Source organism: Protomyctophum bolini (assembly GCF_963924005.1).
Source record: "Protomyctophum bolini genome assembly, chromosome: 1".
Taxonomy (NCBI): domain Eukaryota; kingdom Metazoa; phylum Chordata; class Actinopteri; order Myctophiformes; family Myctophidae; genus Protomyctophum; species Protomyctophum bolini.
The window spans coordinates 25,688,530-25,710,658 of NC_137862.1; the positions used below are offsets into that span (position 1 = coordinate 25,688,530).

The following is a 22,129-nucleotide window of genomic DNA, read 5'->3' on the forward strand; positions in this document are numbered from 1 at the left end:
GCAAATTATTCTTACGCAAAGTTTGCGTAATAAGAGTGAGGTTTGATAAGAGAATAATGACTCATATCCTTTGCTTGTCTGATCAAGCTCTGCATCACTGTATGAAATGAAATGACGTTAATTCAATTGTATCAAACAGTGTCTGTTAAACCTAAATCGGTGTTATATTGATTCGTTTGATATAATCCACGTAAAGACCTTATTTGTCACGTACGCGTATTGTGTGTGAAAGCATTTTCGTTGTTACATAATAGAGCTGCCTCTTCCGTAGCCTACTGCATGGTGTGTGTGTGTGTGTGTGTGTGTGTGTGTGTGTGCGCGCGCGCGCGCGCCCGGGGTTATTTAAGCTGCTGTGTGTCATTGGTTATGGAATTCATTTTTGGCTAGTCTGTTGTAATTTAAATATCTTTAAAACGAGAGAACAGACATGCAATACCTATACAGTACGACTTGATTTTTTTTTACTTTACACTAGAATGGGTACATTTGAAACGAAAGCACAACGAACCATGATTAAGCATTTATACAATTTCAATTCATCAGTTACAGTAGTCTATATAGGCTAGAAGTCTTGACCCTGGTTTAAATATATAGATTTAAATGAGGTGTTTAGTTAAATGATTGATTGAAATATATATTAATAGTACAATTACAGTACAATTCAAGCACAACTCAGTACAAAGACTGCATGTTAACTGTGAGTGGACGACTCAATAAAGCATTGCACTTGTTTACAAGAGGGTCCACCTTGTTCAATTCATCAAAACATTTAGATACGTACAAATAAAGCCAATTAAAGAACAGAACGGGAATTCATCATAATCAGTGGAACATGATAAAACAGAAATAATGATTGAGGTTTTGGCTGTAAATCATTATGTTCTGTGTTTCTGGTGTGGATTGGAGCAGTCTGTGTAGGCCTATAGGCTACATGTGTGGTTCTAGCAGGGGTGTGCAGTGAGTGTTAGATAGAGGGGCAGGGGCTGAAATCCCATAAGAGTGCACTTTTGGACAAACAGCGAAAATAGCAGATCTACAAGGCTCAAAACGCGCAACGCGTTGAGAGCTTGTAGATCAGCTATTTTCAGGGCGCAACCCAGCACTCTTTTAGCTAGTGGAGATGCAGGTGTAACGACATGTATTAATTTATTTCTTGAACAAATTTGTTCAACGCAAAACAAGTTTAGGAGACTTCGGAAAAAAGCAATTCTCCTCAACGCTGCCTTCCGGTATGGCATGGAAAGGAGAGGAAGGCATTTGCATTTATTTCACCTACAGTAAATGCTACATTCGTGGTCTTGAAAGGGCAGTTGTTACGGGTAAAAGGATTGGAATAGTCTGTGTAGGCCTATAATGGACTGGAGTAGCCTAGTTTTACATGGCCTGGAATGTCTTTTTTTAATGAGCTCACAAGTCAACTCATCTTTATAATAATAACAATATTTATTATATTATTATTACATTATCATTATTATTGTAGTTATTGACATTTTCATTATTATATTCATGGCAAACTCTTGCTCAGCCTGTGTGCTTAAACGTTGCAGGTGCGTGAGGCAGTGTGCTGGCTAAGGGACAACGTGAAGGATGTCAGCGTCGGACTCGGATTACTCCATTGACTGGCTCGCCAGCGACGAGGACGACACCGACAGTCCAGACAGGTCGAGCCCTCCTGGACATCCAGACGACGTCACAGACGGTCCAAACAGGTCGAGCCCTCCTGGACATCCAGACGACGTCACAGACGGTCCAAACAGGTCGAGCCCTCCTGGACATCCAGACGACGTCACAGACGGTCCAAACAGGTCGAGCCCTCCTGGACATCCAGACGACGACACAGACAGTCCAGACAGGTCGAGCCCTCGTCGACGACGTCCAGACGCACAGCCTCCGCCAACATCTACCACGTGTTTACGATATCCTCCAAGAAACCGCGTCGTCCGCTCTACTGGATCTGTCGACAAGAAGAGCGGTGATGATGACAGTGACTCTAAAGATGGCCACCAGCACTGCAGGCTTCAGAGCCAATGCAGTAATAATAATGGCAGCACCGACGACTCGTCAGACTGTAGTTCCTCCCCCGTCTCCAAACAGAACTTCTGGGCCAGTCCAGTCCAGGGATATACTACGACCCGTGTTGGTCAGCAGATACCTTCGAGTGCCTTGAGGAGCACCTCGGGAGTTATTGGGAAGCCTCTTGAGATGAGGAAGCGATTGCTCGGCCCCGGACACTGTGAAACGTCTCGGTCAGAGGACACCGATAAGGAACTGTTTTCACGAAAGGTGAGACTCGCGCCGTCCTCTTACAATGCATCCCTTTCCCTTGTCACCATTTCAGTGGTGCTGGCCACTCCTATAGACATGCGCAACATGTGTCTGTGAGTCTGTCCCTGTGTGTCCGTCCGTCCGAGTATACCGTCTCTATTGTCTGAGCACAGAAATAGCGATTGTTAACCACCAAGTGTCACTGTTGTCACTGCAGGCACACACACAATTCCATATTAGCAAAACACCTTAACATAAACCCCAGTATCCCCATTCTAGGGGCCAACACAAATGGACAAGCTCACAATGCCAAGCAGTGTGTGACATGTTGTGAGCTTGTAAATCAGCTACTTTCGGCGAAGAGAATTTTGCGTAGAGGGGGAAAAAATGAGCAGATCAAGTATAGAGCCCTGTGGAGTAGGGTTTAAATGGTTAATGGTCTTATCATCTCTTTACTATTTCTGTCCTCAGTTGATCTACAGTTCACTGTTCAGCTAAGACATGTTGGGATTATGTGATTTAGACATCAAGGTACTACTGTAGTTCTTAGTGCTTAACATAAGTAATGCTGTGCTGTGGTTTGGGGATATTTAAATGTTATTATAGCACGTGTTCTGTTCTCCTTACAGTGCACGGAGCTGCAGTGCTACATCCAGCCTCTGTCCTCCATCCTGCAAGGCCTTCGCTCTGGGAGGTATTCTCAACGTAAGTCTCACTCCAATCCCAACTCTTAGATATAGTCTTAGAGTTGTCTTTACTTTGGTTAAAGTTCTCAAACATTGTCACATGCCAAGCACCACACATTTATTTGTATTTGGCTGCAGACCCCTGCAGGGACCCCCCGTAAAAAGAATAATTTGTTTAAATGGTTTTCAAGATTTCCCAAAATCTTTCAAGATTCAAGGTCTGTGGTTAAACCAATTTGCTGGGGACCCCACTTGGAGAACCAGTCAGTGTGTCTGCAAAGCATATAGTAAATGCTCACATACTGCACTGGTGCACACATGCAGGCAGGGACGTTCAGAGAGTGTTAGAGGGGCAGGGGATGAAAAAGAGGGCACTTTTGGACAAAAATAGCCTGGTATGGCCCAGGTATGACCTGGCCGGGGATTGAACCCGACCTCCCAGTCTCAGGGCGGACACTAACCACAAGGCCACTGAGCTGGTTATCATACAGTAACAGTATGCTAAAGATAGACGGTGTCTGTCCACCATGGTACACTATACGATGCTGTACCGTTATCGAAAAGTAACAGTACACTAAAGATAGACGGTGTCTGTCCACCATGGTACACTATACGATGCTGTACCGTTATCATACAGTAACAGTACACTAAAGATAGACGGTGTCTGTCCACCATGGTACACTATACGATGCTGTACCGTTATCATACAGTAACAGTACACTAAAGATAGACGGTGTCTGTCCACCATGGTACACTAGGATGCTGTACCGTTATCATACAGTAACAGTACACTAAAGATAGACGGTGTCTGTCCACCATGGTACACTATACGATGCTGTACCGTTATCATACAGTAACAGTACACTAAAGATAGACGGTGTCTGTCCACCATGGTACACTATACGATGCTGTACCGTTATCATACAGTAACAGTACACTAAAGATAGACGGTGTCTGTCCACCATGGTACACTATACGATGCTGCACCGTTATCATACAGTAACAGTACACTAAAGATAGACGGTGTCTGTCCACCATGGTACACTAGGATGCTGTACCGTTATCATACAGTAACAGTACACTAAAGATAGACGGTGTCTGTCCACCATGGTACACTAGGATGCTGTACCGTTATCATACAGTAACAGTACACTAAAGATAGACGGTGTCTGTCCACCATGGTACACTATACGATGCTGCACCGTTATCATACAGTAACAGTACACTAAAGATAGACGGTGTCTGTCCACCATGGTACACTAGGATGCTGTACCGTTATCATACAGTAACAGTACACTAAAGATAGACGGTGTCTGTCCACCATGGTACACTATACGATGCTGCACCGTTATCATACAGTAACAGTACACTAAAGATAGACGGTGTCGGTCCACCATGGTACACTAGGATGCTGTACCGTTATCATACAGTAACAGTACACTAAAGATAGACGGTGTCCGTCCACCATGGTACGCTACGATGCACCAAGCAGAGGATAATATGTCTTTGTATGTCCTCCTGTTTCTGTTACATGAATCAGACACGTCGTGGACAAAAGGACAAAGATATCTCTATGAATTCCATGAATCTCTGACTCTCTCTGACTGCCCTTCGCATATCTCAACAAGTGTCCATGGGTTTCCTACTTGATGGGTGTTTTGAAGTGAGTGTAGTGATCTGCAACACCATTGGTATCTGCAGCCTATATCAAGCTGTAGATTCTATGTTGGTATGTTGGTTACCTGCAGCCTATATCAAGCTGTAGATTCTATGTTGGTACTGTATGTTGGTTACCTGCAGCCTATATCAAGCTGTAGATTTTGAACATTGATTCCTTGTATTGAGATCTATTTGTTTCCCTGGCACAAAAGGGGGAAATAAAAACAACAAAAACTAAATAAACATATACTGTATCTGTATCAGTATCGGCTATCGCCTAAATTAATATTTTAAACATCGGTATCGACCAATCATTTCCATATGGGTGCATTCCCTAGTGTAATGCTCAGGATCCAAGGAAAGTGCAGTGTCGTGTCATGTGTGATCGGATGACAGTGTTGTTTTTGACAGCAAATTTTGATCTCTTGAATAGTTTTCATCTAGTTTAGTCACCTGGAATGTTTTAGTGTTAGTCTAGTTTTAGTCGACTAAATATACAGTTGATTTAGTTGACTAAAATGCATTTTGTCAGGCCTTGATGCCGTCGCAATGACTGATTTTATATGTGCTGAAAATAGCCGATCTACTGCGACACGTGGTGAGCTTGTAGATCTGCTATTTTCAGCATGCCACCAATGGTAAAATGATTTATACTGGATCTCTTCTCCACTAGTTTTTTTCTATTTTTAATATATATATATATATATATATTTAGTCTTAGTTTTCATTTAGTTTCTTCAGTGGAAAAAGGTAGACGACGAACATTTTTCGTCCTAGTTTTAGTCAACGAAAACAACACTGTCAGCTGAGCGGCTCTATAGAACCGGCTCACTCCAAAACGGTGTCCTTGCCCCAAAAGGGCATTGTGCTAGTTAAGATCGCAAGATCACTCTGCATTAAGAGCGTCTGCCAAATGCCTAAATTGTAAATTGTAATTGTAAGATACATTTCAGTTCTAAATCATTTCTTCACCTCCATTTAGTACAATCAAAGAGTTATATAAAGGTCTCTGTTAATGTAGATGTTGTGCAACAACCTGGAGGAATATCATCAAACACAAAACAAGCTTCAAAAGAGGCGAGCATCATTCAATGTGCTTTCAGCATACTGTAAGAATAGCCTTTCATCTACACACCAGCTGTCACTTTTGTGAAGTGGATTTCACACAGTGCAACATACTGTATGTACAGTATGAGAACATGGAATGTGTGAAGTTAAGTTGTAAATACAGGGACTGGTTTATCAACCACCATCGCCTGTTTCACGGTGCGTGTCAGATGAGGACCCAAAAGCAGAACAAGCAGGTCAAGTCCAGTATCTATTAGCAACGAACAGGACATACACAGGCGAGAACACAACATAACAATAATTTATAATCTAGCAAGGAAACACTGAACACAGGGAGATTTAAATAGACACAGACTAACTACACACAGGTGAAACAATAACTACAAACACCACATGATTGGCTGAGAACTTAACAGGTGGACTCAAGTTAGCAATCAGGGTAGAGACAAGACCGGTAGTAACAAATAGATTGACAGGAAACAGTAGGAACATAACTACACAATAAAAGCACACAGTTCATGACAGTTTCAACCCTAATTTATGGCTTTGTAGCACAACAGTGTCACTTGCCGAAAAGAACAGAGCTTTTTGGCAAGCATCAGTGTTGTGCGGTGAGTATTAAATTAAGGGTTCGGTTTTCCACTGTGAGGAGGGTTTTCTACTGTTGTGTTTATCTTCTGTGCATGATGGAGCTAGTAATGTATTGTTAGCACACTTAGTAATGGGGTTGGATCTGCTGGGTGGAGTGCCTCTGCTTTAAACCCATTCTGGACGGGAACCCCTTTTGGTGTTTTAAGCATTTTGTTGTAGCCTATATTAGCTATTGAAAAATAGCAGATCTGCAAGCTCATAGCTTGCTTGTAGATCTGCTATTTTTCTTAAATCGTGAAAATGTGGCGCAAATCTTTAAATTCGCTTCTTTCAGAGCGAGCGTTTTTAACTCAAATTTTTGCGACATTATAGTCGACTAAAATTACATTTAGTTTACATAAACTAGACTAACACTAAAACATTCCGGGTGACTAAAATGTGACTAAAACTAAATGAAAACTATTCAAGAGACTAACGACTGAAACTAAAATAGAAATTCTCTGCCAAAAACAACACTGGTCACTACAGCTCTGTTCCAATCCCACAGGTCTCAGTGGCTTCCAGGAGAGTGTTGCGATGGACCGAATCCAGAGAATAATGGGGGTCCTTCAGAAGCCAGTCATGGGGTAAAAATCTAATGACACCAACCATTTACTTTCTTTATCAGTCTTATTCGTCCATCTATCGTTTTTTTATTTATTCCACTGTACTCTCTTTTATTGTATGTTCTCTTTGATGCGTGTCAGATTGATCAGAACAGATAAGACTATTACCGTCGTACGTGTCTAGGAGCCGGCCCGCTCAGCCCAAGGACCTGATAAGAAAACAAATTAACTATATATTTTTGGTGGTCACTGGTCATATTTAAATAACTCCACCTGAATGAAACAAACATGGAAAAAATAAATACTGGTATTTTTTTTAAATATATTTGGAAAGACAAATTATTTTCACCACAAAAGATGGCAGTTGTCGTGATTGATTGATTGATTGATTGATTGATTGAAGTATCTATTAACAGTTTGCAAAATTACAGTACATTTCAAGCACAACTCAATACAAAAGACTGTTATTAACTGTGAGTGGACGACCCAATAAAGCACTACACTTGTTTACAAGAGGGCCCACCATGTTCAATTCATCATAACATTTAGAGACCTACGGATATACATTTCTATAGCTAAAAAAACAGGAAATGATCATAATAGGGAAAGGGGTTAGGGTAACATAACCAGCATAGTGGAAAACAAGTTCTATTGACATAATGCCCCCGGGGCGACCTGATGTATGGCACGTACCACATGCCTGACCATGATGGGTTCAATTCCCAGCTGGCCGGGTCATTTGTTGCATGTCACTCCCTACTCTTTCTGTGTTTAAAATAAATGGCTCAGAAAAAGCCCTTCACAAATCTAAAGAATAGAGGGACACTTCCCTTATTTGAACTCCTTAAAGTTTGCCCTTATACTTAATTATTATGTATAGATTATTATGTATTCTTATCTTAAGGGGTTAATATAAAGTTAATATAAAGTTACCTAAATACAATAGGCCTACTGATTAGCCTGGAAGTCATACTATAGTAATGTATAGTCTCTAAGCAAATGACTAGATGTTGTTCATTGTTAATGCAACTTATTATGACATGCATTCATCTGTGGAGGAGCTCTTGTCTGCTATCGATCTGTTCTGGTAACAAATTAGGACTCAATGCAGCACTGACTGAAATTACATTGTTGCTTAAAAGCCTACTTTCCTTAGTGGAAGCACTCTGAGCCCCCCACCACACGTATAAAAGGTACTTTTTGGCCAGAAAGGGATTTGTTATTTTGTTTTCCCACCGGAAAAAAATACCTTTAGTTACTTCACTGCGCCCTCTACCGATATTGCCAAGAGAAAACCTTCATAGAGAATATTTTTCCTCCAGTGAAAAAATATCCTTTTCTGGCCAAAAAGTACCTTTTATACATGTGGTGGGGGGCTCAGAGTGCTTCCACTAAGGAACGTAGGCTTTCTAATGACACAACCCGCCTTTGTATTGATGAGTAGCAAAAACGTTCTTTGTATTTACGCTAAAGACGAGAGGCTGGTCTGCATTTATGTGAGCCCCGGAAGTCATCGTTAAGATAGCTCTAAATGCAACGGCATACAGTATGGACCAGAGCTATGCAGCAGGTGAAAACACACTGATTTATACTCTCTCTTTGTTGCGTGCCAAAAACAGCAGATCTACACGTTTACCGTAGAACGGCTATTATCGGAATCGTTGCGCAACTAGTGTTAAGCACACCATGAATCAGTCTTTCATGTATTCATTTAGATAAACGTGGCGGTGTCGCTTGTCTCCAACGTGCATGTTGTCAGCTTAGATTCGCTGTGGCAGGCGAGAGAGTTGAAGCGACAGCACGGTGCAGTGGGAGTTTTATAACTGAGGCGTAAGGAGGTGTAACCGTAACTCCATGGCGTCAGAGGAGGGGGGAGGATTAGAAACGGTTTGAAAAAAGAAAAAGAAACAGCAGGTCACTCACTACACAGCCGCTACAGAGCTTACTGGGCTATTTATAGACCAATGAATGAACCGAGGCCTCCCAGCAGCTCCTCCCCCCTCCCCCCCCCCCTCCACGACACGTGTGTGCTGGAGCTTGTGTGTGTTTACGTGTGTGACGTTGGCATGTGTGAGAGGAGAGCGCGTGTGTTCACTGGCTGTAGTCACATTTCTCATGTGGAACTGAGCACGCTCTGCTGCATGTCCTTCTCAATAGGCATCATGTGGTCCGTCGACGGAGAATGTGCGCGCAGATAACATCACAGACAGCATGCGCACGCACGCACGCACGCACGCACACACACACACACACACACACACACACACACACACACACACACACACACACACACACACACACAAACACACACACACACACACACACACACACACACACACACACACCATTTTTTAGCCCAAATCCTGAAAATAGCATCATCGTGAGCTTATTGTAGGTGTGCTATTTTATGTGCTCAACAGCTATTAAAAGTATGAATCAGGCGTAAGCCGCGTAACTATAACTCCTAAAGCTGACCTTAAATGTTTAATCCTAAAAACGCAAGCTGAAGATTTTTTGTTATAGTTATAGCCTAACACTAAAACGTCTGACTGTCAGACACTTTCCAAAAAAAAAATTGCTCTTTATTGGGTCAACATTTCGGTCGCTTAGACCTTCACCAGGACAGAAAGCTATAAAGTCTATTAACCATAAGACAACAATTTATCTTGTGAGGAAACATGGTCTGCATAATGTCCATTTATCGAATTATACTACTTGTGGGGACGTGTTGCCCTCTCAAAGTATAGTCACGCATGCACGCACGCATGCACGCATGCACGCACGCACACGCGCACACACACACACACACACACACACACACACACACACACACACACACACACACACACACACACACAGCCCATTCTACCATTTGATGTATTTAATCATTGTATAGTCACGTTGTCTGTCTCCACCTATCAGATTACAGCAGAGGAGTGATCATGGTGTTGACACAGTGGCGTTTAAAGGTTTATGTAACATCTGAATGCCGTTCTGCTCTGTTAATCTGCCATTAAGATGTTGTTTAGAGTAGAGCGGTTACATCACCCCCCCCCCCTCTTGATGTCTTCTAGGGAGCGTTTTCTGAACATTGTTCTGAAAATGGAAGCCATGCTTCACAGCTGGTTCCCTGACGTGAAACGCAGGGCAGAGCAGCAGCACACGGACAACGTCACTCCAGCTAAGAGGCAAAAGGTGAGAAACGTTAAAAAAAAGTCATCACACCAGTTTAAGGGTGAATTATCCTACCAAACGACCAGGTGGTCAGTCATTCAAAGACAGACCGAGAACATAGTTTGATTTTCTATAATGTGTCCTGTATTTGCTTCATTTCATGTTTTAATTACTTCCACAAATTGTTAAGTTTATATTTTCTGCATCATTGTAAAAAAAACTGGAATTGAAATTGGAACAATGTCACTAAATGATGTCCTCTTTTTGCCAACCTCTGTTGGTAGCTCCATTGTCTTGTTAGAACTGTTATTCCCACAGAATTCAGTTCGAAACAAAAACCAAAGAAGTACAGCTCCAAATCGAATTACTGTAGGTCATTTTGGAAAGCAACATCAATGTTTTACCATTTCAATTTAGGCATTTATGAGACACTCCTATCCAGAGTGACTAGGCCTGAATCACACCTTTCGATCTAGCATACAACATTGATGCATGCTAGATGTATGAGACTTGTTTACTGATGCAAGCTCCCAATGCATTTCCAATGGAAGTCACATGGTTTGACACAACATTTTTGTTGTACGGCTTTCGGCTGTGTTTCGACTGCCCCCCTCCCCCTCATATAACAAAAATGTTGTGTCAAACCATGTGACTCCCATTGGAAATGAATTGCGAGCTTGCATCAGTCAATAAGTCTCATGCATCAGCTATACATCAATCTGTTGTGAAGGTGTGAGTCAGGCCTTATAATGTGAGATCGAGTCACGGTGGCACAGTCGGTAGTGCTGTTACCTCACAGCTAGAAGGTCCTGGGTTCGATTCCCTCTGGGGACGCTCCATCAGTGCCCAAACTGCCCATACCCAAGGTGGGGTTGGCGAAAGGTGCTTTCTGTGTGGAGTTTGCATGTTCTCCCCGTGTCCCCTAGGGTAGGTACCCTCACAAAAACATGCCGTAATCCTGGTCTCTAAACTACCTCCCCCTGGCCAGCCGGGGCACCTGATGGAGGGGAAAGGAACTGGTTGGAATAACGTGTTCCTTCCACACGCTAGGTCCGGCCGGGGAAACTTTCCCCTGTCAGGTGAAAAGAAGCAGCTTGGACTCCTCATGCATAGAAGAAAGCATGAGGTCAGTCCGCTGCCCCCCCAGGTTGGCAGAGGAAGTGTAGCGCCGAGGATTACATTAGATAATTGACACTGGGTTACAAAATCGTGGGATAAAAAAACATTAAAAAAAATAATAATGTGGAATAAGCAGAACTCTAGTTATTAAAACATGTCAATAATGACAGTGCGAGGGAGAACAGGCTTACCAGGTAAACGTTGAAGCCAGCATCCGTCTAAAAATAACCTGCAATCTCAATCACATTCTTAACAATTGTGGTCGAGAAAAACAAGTCTACAAAACAAAAACATGGGAACAAGTGTGACAAGATATTGTACAGTATCTGACTCGTTGCGAGCTCATATATACTGTAAACTTTACTAAAGAGTACCTTTCATTGCTTTTTGTTACTCAACACAGCCTTATAGCAGCAATAGCAATAGTAACGATAGCAATAGCAATAGTAACGATTGTTTTTATCAAGATCGGGCCGATATCGATCTTGGGGAAAATTTTAATATTTCCAAAATTATTATGTCAAAACCCAGGTCAAAACTGTTCCTGTGTGTGTGAAGGAAGGGGAGAATGTTTAGGCTTGTCACAAAGATGAAAAATTATATTATACTATATCTCAGGGATACTAAAATAGATTTACCTGTGGGCCACATTACAAAAATGGCAAGGGGCCAGGGGCCAGTAGATAAAATTACGACATTAATGATACTTGATAACTTCTCTCTTTCAATTGCTTTATTTTCGCACAATGTATCAAAGTACAATGTGCTGCGCATGCACACAATATGTAAATAAATAAATGTGTTTATTTATTATTATTATTATTATTATTTTCTTGCATAAACACAAAGAGCTGTTTCCATAACTGCACAAATTATTGCACATAATATGTTATAATAACATAATAACATAACATGAGTAGCTCTTTGCCTGCCTGCCTGCCTGCCTGTCTGTCTGTCTGTCCATGAGTAGTTATTTGTCTGTCTGACAATGAGTAGCTGTCTTACTGTCTGCCTGTCTATGAGTAGCTGTCTGCCTGCCTGTCTATGAGTAGCTGTCTGTCTGCCTGCCTGCCTGTCCAATTGTCCATGAGTAGCTGTCTGTCTGCCTGTCTGAGTAGCTGTCTGCCTGCCTGCCTAATTGTCCATGAGTAGCTGTCTGTCTGCCTGTCTATGAGTAGCTGTCTGCCTGCCTGCCCAATTGTCTATGAGTAGCTGTCTGTCTGTCTATGAGTAGCTGTCTGCCTTCCTGCCTGTCCAATTGTCCATGAGTAGCTGTCTGTCTGTCTATGAGTAGCTGTCTGCCTTCCTGCCTGTCCAATTGTCCATGAGTAGCTGTCTGCCTGCCTGTCCAATTCTCCATGAGTAGCTGTCTGTCTGCCTGTCTATGAGTAGCTGTCTGTCTGACTGCCTGCCTGTCCAATTCTCCATGAGTAGCTGTCTGTCTGTCTGCCTGTCTATGAGTAGCTGTCTGCCTGCCTGCCAGCCAGCAAGTTGGTTAACAGAAAATAAATTGTTATGGCTGAGTAAAATAAAATACAATAAACACAATTTGCCTGAAAATAGATTACCCAGCTATGACCTTTTTCATGAAAAAAATGAGTAGTGATATGGCTGACTGAGTAAAATAAAACAATCTACCTGAAAATAGATAGCTATAAGTGAAGAGCAATTTCCGCAATTTCCGCAATTACCATTTCCGCAATTTCCATTTCCACCATTTCCGCAATTTCCGCAATTACCATTTCCGCAATTTCCATTTCCGCATTTCCGCAATTTCCATTTCCACCATTTCCGCAATTTCCGCAATTACAATTTCCGCAATTTCCATTTCCATTTCCAACTATTAATGGCAGCTGGGTTTCATCATTCAAATAAAATAGAATTCTGTCCGTTTAGCTATAAAATTATGTCAGGGAATAGGGATACACAGTATATGTCTTTCATTTGCATTGCATCTCCCCCCCCCCCCCCCCCCCAAGCTTTTATTTTCGTTCGAGTATTAGTACAACTCTAATACTCTCTATTACTTATAATAATGTAATTAAAGATAACTTCATTCAGATTTATTTATTTTTATTTCATTTTCCAGATTTTTCTTTTTCTTCTTTTTTTTAGATTTTCATTGGTGGGCCAGTCATAATGGTCCCGCGGGCCTGATGTGGCCCGCGGGCCTGAGGTTGAGTATCACTGCTATATCTGATTGACATTCATACCACTTAACTCATCCCTAAGGACTCGCACTGCCAACGACGCCTTTAACGTGTTAATTAGCACTCTATTTAATGATAAAACTATAACGTTGGCTCACCGATAATCAAAGCTCCCCTCGAGTGGCAGCTCCGTGCTCGATTGCTTCCCCTTTAAGAGTATTCCATTTCAAATCGCGCTGGAAAGATAAAGTGACTGTGTTTAGTGGCTCAATCGCTCTTCTAAAATATGAATGCTTCTAAAGACTCTTAGCGAGTGAATAATCCGATCGACGCGACCACCTTCACCATTGTTGTTCTCGGTAGAGGAGGAGGAATCTTCTTCTACAGCCAAATAGAATGGTGGTGAACGGTGGCGGTTGCAGAACTATCGGCGCCCCCTGCTGGCGGGGGTTGAGTTAAATGGTGTAAAAGATCGGTTTCTCCAGATAGGGTAAATTGCCGATCAGAGTGAATATCAACGACACGGCCGTTCACCGATCGGTGGCCGATTATCAGAGCATCGCTTAAAAACTAAAACTAAGAAATAACAAAGTAAATGTTCTCGTCGGCCATTCTGAATGAGAATGCCTACATTGATAAGTGTAATAATAATAATACTGATGCATGTATCTTCCTTTCTCTCCTGTATAGCACCATACGACTGCAAACCAGTCATCGTCGTCTCCTTCGTCTGCGCGTCCGGTAGCCTCCGGATCGACGGCGGGTGGCCCCGTGCCCGGTTCCTTCTCAGCCGCTCAGGTCCGAGGGGTTCACACCTCGCCCACATGCTCCCTCAAAACATCGGAGCTCCCATCGGCCAGGACCACTCCTGCTGCTGCCGCTACGCCTCACCCAAGCCGCGGTGTCCTCCTCCAAGCGACGCAGGACAACGTCGTCTCTTCCAGCACTGACTTACAGAACGGCCCAAAGTCCAACCCGCCTCACGGACGCGGAGCAGTGCCCTTCAAGATCAGCTCCCCCTGCCTTCAGAGACTCCTGCAGGCTAAAGAGAGCATCATTGGCCCTAGAACTGTGGGAGATGACGGCACCTTGTGAGAGAAGTGGTTTGTAATAACTACTGCTAGACTGCTGGGGTGGTGGTGATTTCGGATTTAGGGGCAGCATTCACAGAAAGCGTTTCTTGAGTCTTGACAGCAGCTAAACCCTTTGACATGCAGTTCTATATGGTAGAGACGCGCTGGAGCGTTTCAGCGCTCTGACGGCGATTTTGTTTTGGCCAAGTGGCCCGGACGTTTCAAGCTAATGTTTTGGAGAGGAGCACACCACTGAACTTTGTCACTTTTGATCCTCCTGGTCGTGTCCGACAACACGGCCATTTATGACCTGATTTTGAACCGTTACAACTACTGCACGAGAAATCCTTTGTATCGTTTACTGATATTTCAGCTAGGCTATTTGTGCAAATGACACAACGTTTGAGTACAGCAATGATTGATAGGTTTGAATGTTGAGGGAGTCAATTGACACTCGGAGAGCTTAGTACGAAGCACTAATGATATCCAAAGTGCCCCTCCGCTAAAAAGATGCTTTCTGTGGACAGGGTTAGGTCGTGGCTCTGTATAATACGTACAGACTGCTGGGGTGGTGTGTGTAGGGCGTAGGGTTATCAGAGTACAGCGTCGACTAGCATGGAGGCTTGTCAGCATAATACGTGCCCCCCCCCCCATGAAAAGCTCCTACAGTGCCGAATCTTAAGGTGCGTTCAGACTTGAATTTAAATATTCGCCTCGGTTCGTCCCGTTGTGCTGCGCCAGGTCGTGCCGCGCCCGTCACGCAACTTCTCGTCTTTGAATTGACTTGTATGCAAACACGCCGCTCTAACCATCCGAGTCTGAACGCACCTTACGTTTAAAGGTTGTTGTTGGCATTTAAATAGCATGTTTTCAAAGAAACACAAATCTAACTTTTGTTTTCTGCAGCTAACGTGTGGTGTGCACTGGTTTGATGTGGGCTGACCCGCGTGGGTGGAGTTCCCGCCTTTGTGCTGGCGGGTGTCAATACAATTAATTAACCCATTTAGACCTGAAACTAGATTCTACATAATGTCTTCTAAATCCTGAAAAGAAATCTGTTTCTGTCAGTGGTGCTCAAACTATTTCATGTTAAGGAGCCCCAGAATTATATGTACTAGCCCTTACCCGAGATATTGCCCCCCACCCTTGTGGCCACAGGGGGTACTGCGCCCTGGGTGCATTTTCGCATTTGTAATTCACAAATAAATTAATTATTAATTTGTTAAATTGGAAAAAGGGCTTTGTTAAGACCTCCATATTATTATGGTCAATGCCTGTGTGAAAAGTGGGAGCGATTGGTGCAGGCGGTGAGGAGATACGGCTGTGTTTCTGAGAGACAGACACTCAGACATTCAGGCAGACATTGACTGAATTATAGTATGATGATGATGATGACGATTTGGCCGTGAGCCCTATATGAAAACATGTTGTTCTAGCCCCCACTGTGAAAAAGTTCACAGTGAAAGAAGATTCAAAGATTTGAGCCACATTAAAAAAATAGCCAGGATTTTTCAAAAATAGCAGATCTACAAGCTCGTAGCGTTTGGTGCCGCGCTACTGGTTAAAAGCTATAAGGTGACACAGAAGCGGCCTCAGGTCTAAATGGAATAAGACCGGGATGGATCAAACACGTACAATGTTTCATCCACCAGTCTGGGACACCGTGGCTCGGGACATGGGTCGGGACATGAAGCCAGCCGGGTTGAGTAAACATGGTTTTCTTGCTTGAACTTTCATCGGTTGTAATTAAGTTGGTTCAGAATTCAATGTAAGTCCAAAATACAAGATACGGCACAGGGCTTTTTTTTTTATCAACCCCCCCCCCCCCCCCAAAAAAAAGAAAAAGACTGGGGGTGATTAAGAAGGGAATTATGGCATGAATCATTTCCTCTGAAAACAATACACACACACACAGTAGTTGGTAATATAAATGAAATGCATGTTAATTTGGAAGGGCAGCTTTAGTACAGGAAATCTATGGAGAATACAGGATCAACCTCAAACTAATTGCAAAAAAACAAACTCAGCTGATTTTGCATCTTCAATATATCCTGAATAACAAACAAAAGTTGCCTGGAATTGTTGAAAATGGCCTGTACAGTATGGTCACCATTGACATCCTATTATAAGGCAATATTTTTCTAAATTTCCATAATGCTTTAAGTACGTAGCATGTGACATATTGAAGATGCAAAATCAGCTGAGCTTGTTTGTTTTGCAATTAGTTCGAGGTCAAATGACATTATTACTGGACTACTTGGAGCGTGCACCACACTGACTGTTATCCTTCATTGAGCTGTTTTTATCTAGGCGTTTTGAAAAGGATTCCTCTACCTCATACTGATGATACCATGTACAGGTACCATGCATTATATGGTTTCACCGTGGAAAATACAAAGACACATATTCCATCTGTATGCCTCGCGGGAATCACACATCAGATTGTCTTAACGACTAGTGCTCCGCCCCTTCACAGTGGGAACGAAGACGAGCCCCGACCTCAGAGTATACTCTAAGGCCCCGACAGTGACAGTTCCTTTCCACCCGTTCGCACGTGACATAATTGACTAGACCAGTGGTTCTTAAAGTGGCGTCCAGGGACCCCCAGGGGTCCTTGAGGGAGTTCCAGGGAGTCCCCCAGCTAAATGATAGTTTAGAACCAAATGGACCCTTATGGGTCTGTAACTCAGAGTGTACAAATGGAACCAACCTGCACACTCCGAGTATATAAATGGTGGTCCCAGAGAAAGAGATGCCATTAAATGGGGGACCATAGGTCAAAAGGGGGCCCTTCAAATACAAATGGTTGAAAATCGCTGCTAAAGCCGTAAAAATCTTCTCTTATAGGGGTCATTGGCATATATTTTCAAATGGGGGTCCGCGGGCTAAAGAATATCATTTTGGGGGTTGTTGACATGAAAAAGTTTGGGAACCACTGTACTACAATATAAAACCTGAACTCACTGCTTAACTCTCACAGAAATACGGAAATATGTGACACTGATACTACTGCCAAAACCAACACTGGGCTGTACCGAACTTCGCAGCACTAGACACGGCATCGGTGGCGTCTCCCATGCGTGGCTCAAGTTCAGGGGAGGATTCCGGTGTCGGATTTGGGGGGTTTTCTAGTCGTGTATTGCAATTCCGTACATGATGACGCATTTCCGTGAGATGGGGTTGCTTGTGTGTACATACATTTGTTTTCATGATTTACCCTCAGAAAAGATGGCCTTTGTGACGTTTTATACTGATAAATAAATGTGATGTATGCTTTCTGAAAGGAAGTTTTCTACTTTACTTTTCATCATTCCTTTTTTTCCAGGGCAGTTGTTTTGTTTATCCAATAAACTTAAAACAAAAACGATGAAAAACAACACTATCAATTTGTGGAGCATTTATTTGTGTTTCTTTTCGTATGCTTTAGGAAACTCAGCAATTTTTAGAAATTAAAACAAAATAAATATGCATATTATGTAAAACGTTTCCCTAACGAAGCATTATACACAATGTACAATTGTCTTTTCTTTTCCACCACTTGCTTGAATATTCTATACACATTTAATAAACATATCTCCATGCTGAAACCCTGAAAATGGGATGTGGAGTTAAGAAAAAAACAAATAATGGCTAATGCTCGCGTGGATCAGCGGTTCTCAAAGTGGGGGGGGTCCTTGACGGGGGTTAAACTTTTGAGAGGGTTCAAAATGGACCCGTAAGGGTCCATTTTGAACCCTCTCAAGAGTTATAGGGGTCGTTGAAATTAAAAAGGTTTGAGAACCACTAGCGTGGATCGCTGTGTTTAAAAGAAAATGCTAATATGCGGCAACGTGAAATTAAAAAAACACGGGATGGGTTATGCTTTGAGAGTACACAGGAAGGATGTACAAAGTGCTGCTCTGGAGTTCGTCGTGAGCAGGTCACGACACCGCAGGTCACGACACCGCAGGTCACGACACCGCAGGTCACGACACCGCAGGTCACGACACCGCAGGTCACGACACCGCAGTTCTGGGTTTTCATTTCTTCTTTCCATTGGTGGTGTGTGTGTGGGTGTGCAGAAACCACAGTGCTCGCAGCCATTGAAGATGGCTTGTAGGTGCACGGCCAAACAGGACTTCAATGAAAACAGGACAAAAGGCCAGCATTCAAACAATGCCATTTTATGAAGTTTAATTTGCCTTGCCGAGTGATGCAAAGCCGCAGTTTTCTTCTCATTTCCAGTCTTGTGTCCGTCTAAAAACCCAGAGACCACGATGCAAACCTCAAGAATCTGTACTCTGCACATTCCATTCATTTCCCTCTTCCCTTTCTTCAGACTGATATAGCGCTATGTCAGGCTAAAGTGCTATACATATACTTCCTTCTGTTCCTTTCTGTTCGGAAAGTCTTTCCAAACTATAGACGTGGAATCTCCTGGAGGTGCACAGGCTCTGAGAAAAGAAGGTTCGGGGACCGCCGTTCCAAAGCTCGTAATGACGCCGCCAATTTGTGGTTATATCACCTCCCTTTCCGGAGAAAATGTGTGTGTTGGGGTGGCAATCATGTGATATTGTGATTTGTGATATAGCATAAGTGTTCTATAAAAATATATAAAGATCAGGGTAGATACTCATAATCAAAATGGGGAGCCAAAGAAACGTGATAGGGACATCCCTAACTGTGATGTTAGTCATTTCCCCAGTAATGAGTAGGTGACGCATTACTGATCCAAGTAACGCTACGTTACTAATTATTATCCGTCTTCTCTTCAACGTTTTTATGAGTGTTATTGTGTGTCCACTAAGCTGCGTAGAGGAGCCCAGCCAAGGGCATATACGGTAGTAAGGAGGTTGTCACATGCAAAAAAATTATAGATCTACAAGCAATCAACACGTGGTGATGCAGCACATTCATAGCAACATGCACCTTTGCAAAAATTATGAAGTGCAGTTCCCGGGGCAAGTCCGTCCGTGGTCCAGTCAGAGGCTCAACAAAAAGATGGGAGGAACAGCGAATCATGAGAGAGACGACATGGACACTTGGACGTGGACAGCGAATCATGAGGGAGAAGACACTCTCAACACTTTGGTTGAGGTTGTGTCAAACATACAAGTACTGTTGTCCATTGTAAACATTGCAAACGTTTGTTGAAACATCTACAGTTTGGAGAGGCTGATTGATGTAAGGATAATTATTGGTCCAATATAAAAATGTAAGATATGAGAGGCTGTTGATTATTTTGTTATGTAGCCTCATGTGTGCCATGTACAGTTAGGCTGACTCTTCCCCAGTATACTAACCCAACCGGTTGGCTGCTGAACCAGGCCAGATATGAGGGGTGAGTCATGTTGCAAGAGACTATTGGCAGGGCCGTGCAGAGAGTGTTAGAGGGGCAGGGGCTGAAATCCCATATAAAGAGGGCACTTATGGAAGAAAATAGCAGATCTACAAGCTTGTAGATCTGCTATTTTTCCGGGCGCAACCCCAGCACTCTTTAGCTAAAGGAGAGATGCATGGATGTATGGATACTAAAAAAAAAGCAATTACCACCTTTTCAAACGTGTAAAGCTGTGAAGTGAGAATAAAATATGTTTCTGAGAACAGGCAGAACTTTTGGTGGTGCTCACGCTGAACCGAACCGCCCATGTCCTTTCCTCGTCTAGCAAGGCTTGGACGGAAGAAGCGTGATCGTGTGTTTTTATAGCTCGGCGATGCGAATAAACTTCATATAAAGGACATTATTATTATTATTATTGAGTGCTGGCCTGTTTCCGTTTTCATGCGTGGTATTTATATGCACCGTTGTGTGATACGCCATGTCCAGTGAGTCCCCCCGTCAAAGCCAGTCATTGCTGGGCGGGGTTACAATCCACAATCAATCTACCCCAGTGGTTCTGGGTTTAGGTACTTCAGCCAGTCAGTCAGTCAGTCAGTCAGTCAGTCGGTGTGACGTGGTCAGTAGTCTGTGTCGGAGCCCTCTGCGTTGTCCACGTTGCGAGAGAGCATGTAGTTGTCCATGTCGATGGAGCGGCAGTTGTTGATGGCGTAGCGAAGCCTCTCGGCCATGACGGCCTGGCTGGAGTAGGGCGGCAGACGCAGCTGGAAGAAACACGTCTGGGAGGTGGGCAGGCTGTCGTACGGCTGTGAAAGAACACACACACACACACACACACACAGTTAGAAACACGTCTGGGAGGTGGGCAGGCTGTCGTACGGCTGTGAAAGAACACACACACAGTTAGAAACACGTCTGGGAGGACTTTTTTTCTTCATTAGAAAGAAAATGAAGGGCAGTGTACAACACTTTTTTTTTCTTTCTAATTACTAGCTTGTAGATCTGCTATTTTTGAAAAATGTGGCGCAAATCTTTCAGAGCGACGTTTTTAACTCAAATCTTTGCTTCTGGGGGGGGTCCCTGGAACAACATATTTTCAGATGGGGGTCGGCGGCCAATTACATATTTTCTTTTTGGGTCCTTGACATGAAAATGTTTGAGAACCACTGTCATAGAAACAAGGGTTCAACACACCAAAACAAAAGGATTGATTCTATCTTCAACAGTGTCAGACTCTTACTAACCCTGTCCACCTTCATGATCTGAATCCTCCCAGTGCCAGACTCTATACCTTAGAGTATATTTTAATAGAGACGGCACCCGGAGGTAACCCTGAGGCGAAATGGTCATAGTGGCAGAATTTGGTATTGCAGCGCTGGGCCAATTCTGGTCCGTTGACTATCATTGCGCATGTTCATGATGACACGTGAACGCTGTTTCATACGTGAACACGCATGCAATGATAGTCAACGGCCAGCGCGTTCACGATTTGGCCCAATCCATTCCAGAATGCACTCTGTTCCTACCCGGAAGGAGGAGTGAAATCGCCTCATGCGCTTTTGAGCAACTTAATGCAAGTGGATGGGAGCAGAAATCCGGTGCCGTCTCTATTAATATATACTCTAAGCTCTATCTATACTAACCCTGTCCACCTTCATGATCTGAAACCTCCGAGTGTCAGACAGTAGACTCTCTACTCACCCTGTCCACCTTCATGATCTGAAACCTCCGAGTGTCAGACAGTAGACTCTCTACTCACCCTGTCCACCTTCATGATCTGAAACCTCCGAGTGTCAGACAGTAGACTCTCTACTCACCCTGTCCACTTTCATGATCTGAAACCTCTGGGAGATGTCGGCCGTGTTGGCGGGCAGCCGCGAACGCCCCGACACAAAGCGCATGAAGAGCACGCGCTCCTCGTTGGAGAAGTCGTCCAGCGTCTGCCAGAACCACTGCACCAGCGCGTGCTGCTCGTCCACCTCGCGGTAGCGCACCACCTTCTTCAGGACGTCGCAGCAGATCTCCGGCATGCCGCACACCATCTGCTCCAGCTGCTTGGCCGTCAGCAGGGACAGCAAGGGGACGGGCACGATCCAGGACATTCCCTCACGCACCGCCGCCACCTAATTAATAAGAGACCAAGGACTTTTGATTGATTGATTGAAATATTTATTAACAGTTGTCTGCTCACTCATACACCTGTCTGCTCACTCATACATACACCTGTCTGCTCACTCATACACCTGTCTGCTCACTCATACATACACCTGTCTGCTCACTCATACATACACCTGTCTGCTCACTCATACATACACCTGTCTGCTCACTCATACATACACCTGTCTGCTCACTCATACACCTGTCTGCTCACTCATACATACACCTGTCTGCTCACTCATACATACACCTGTCTGCTCACTCA

At 43.5% G+C, this 22,129-nt stretch overlaps 2 protein-coding genes across 5 annotated transcripts in view; one reads left to right on the forward strand and one right to left on the reverse strand.

Moving 5' to 3' along the window:
* LOC308315781 (uncharacterized protein) overlaps positions 1–16,115 on the forward strand; it is a 16,631-nt gene extending 516 nt beyond the window's left edge. For 2 of the 4 annotated variants that reach the window (XM_080763925.1, XM_080763926.1), the window contains exons 2-6: positions 1,548–2,283; positions 2,895–2,970; positions 6,817–6,895; positions 9,949–10,069; positions 14,008–16,115. In XM_080763925.1, coding sequence (XP_080620051.1) covers positions 1,588–2,283; positions 2,895–2,970; positions 6,817–6,895; positions 9,949–10,069; positions 14,008–14,412 — 1,377 coding nt within the window. In that variant the 5' untranslated portion in view covers positions 1,548–1,587 and the 3' untranslated portion in view covers positions 14,413–16,115. The remainder of the gene's footprint in view (positions 1–1,547; positions 2,284–2,894; positions 2,971–6,816; positions 6,896–9,948; positions 10,070–14,007) is intronic. The other 2 variants (XM_080763928.1, XM_080763927.1) reach the window with 2 other exon arrangements.
* Positions 16,116–17,772: 1,657 nt separating this feature from the next.
* Positions 17,773–22,129, reverse strand: part of herc1 (HECT and RLD domain containing E3 ubiquitin protein ligase family member 1) — a 139,367-nt gene continuing 135,010 nt past the window's right edge. Inside the window, exons 80-81 of the mRNA XM_080770003.1 lie at positions 21,525–21,830; positions 17,773–20,513 (exon numbers count right to left, since the gene is read on the reverse strand). Coding sequence (XP_080626129.1) covers positions 20,328–20,513; positions 21,525–21,830 — 492 coding nt within the window. The 3' untranslated portion in view covers positions 17,773–20,327. The remainder of the gene's footprint in view (positions 20,514–21,524; positions 21,831–22,129) is intronic.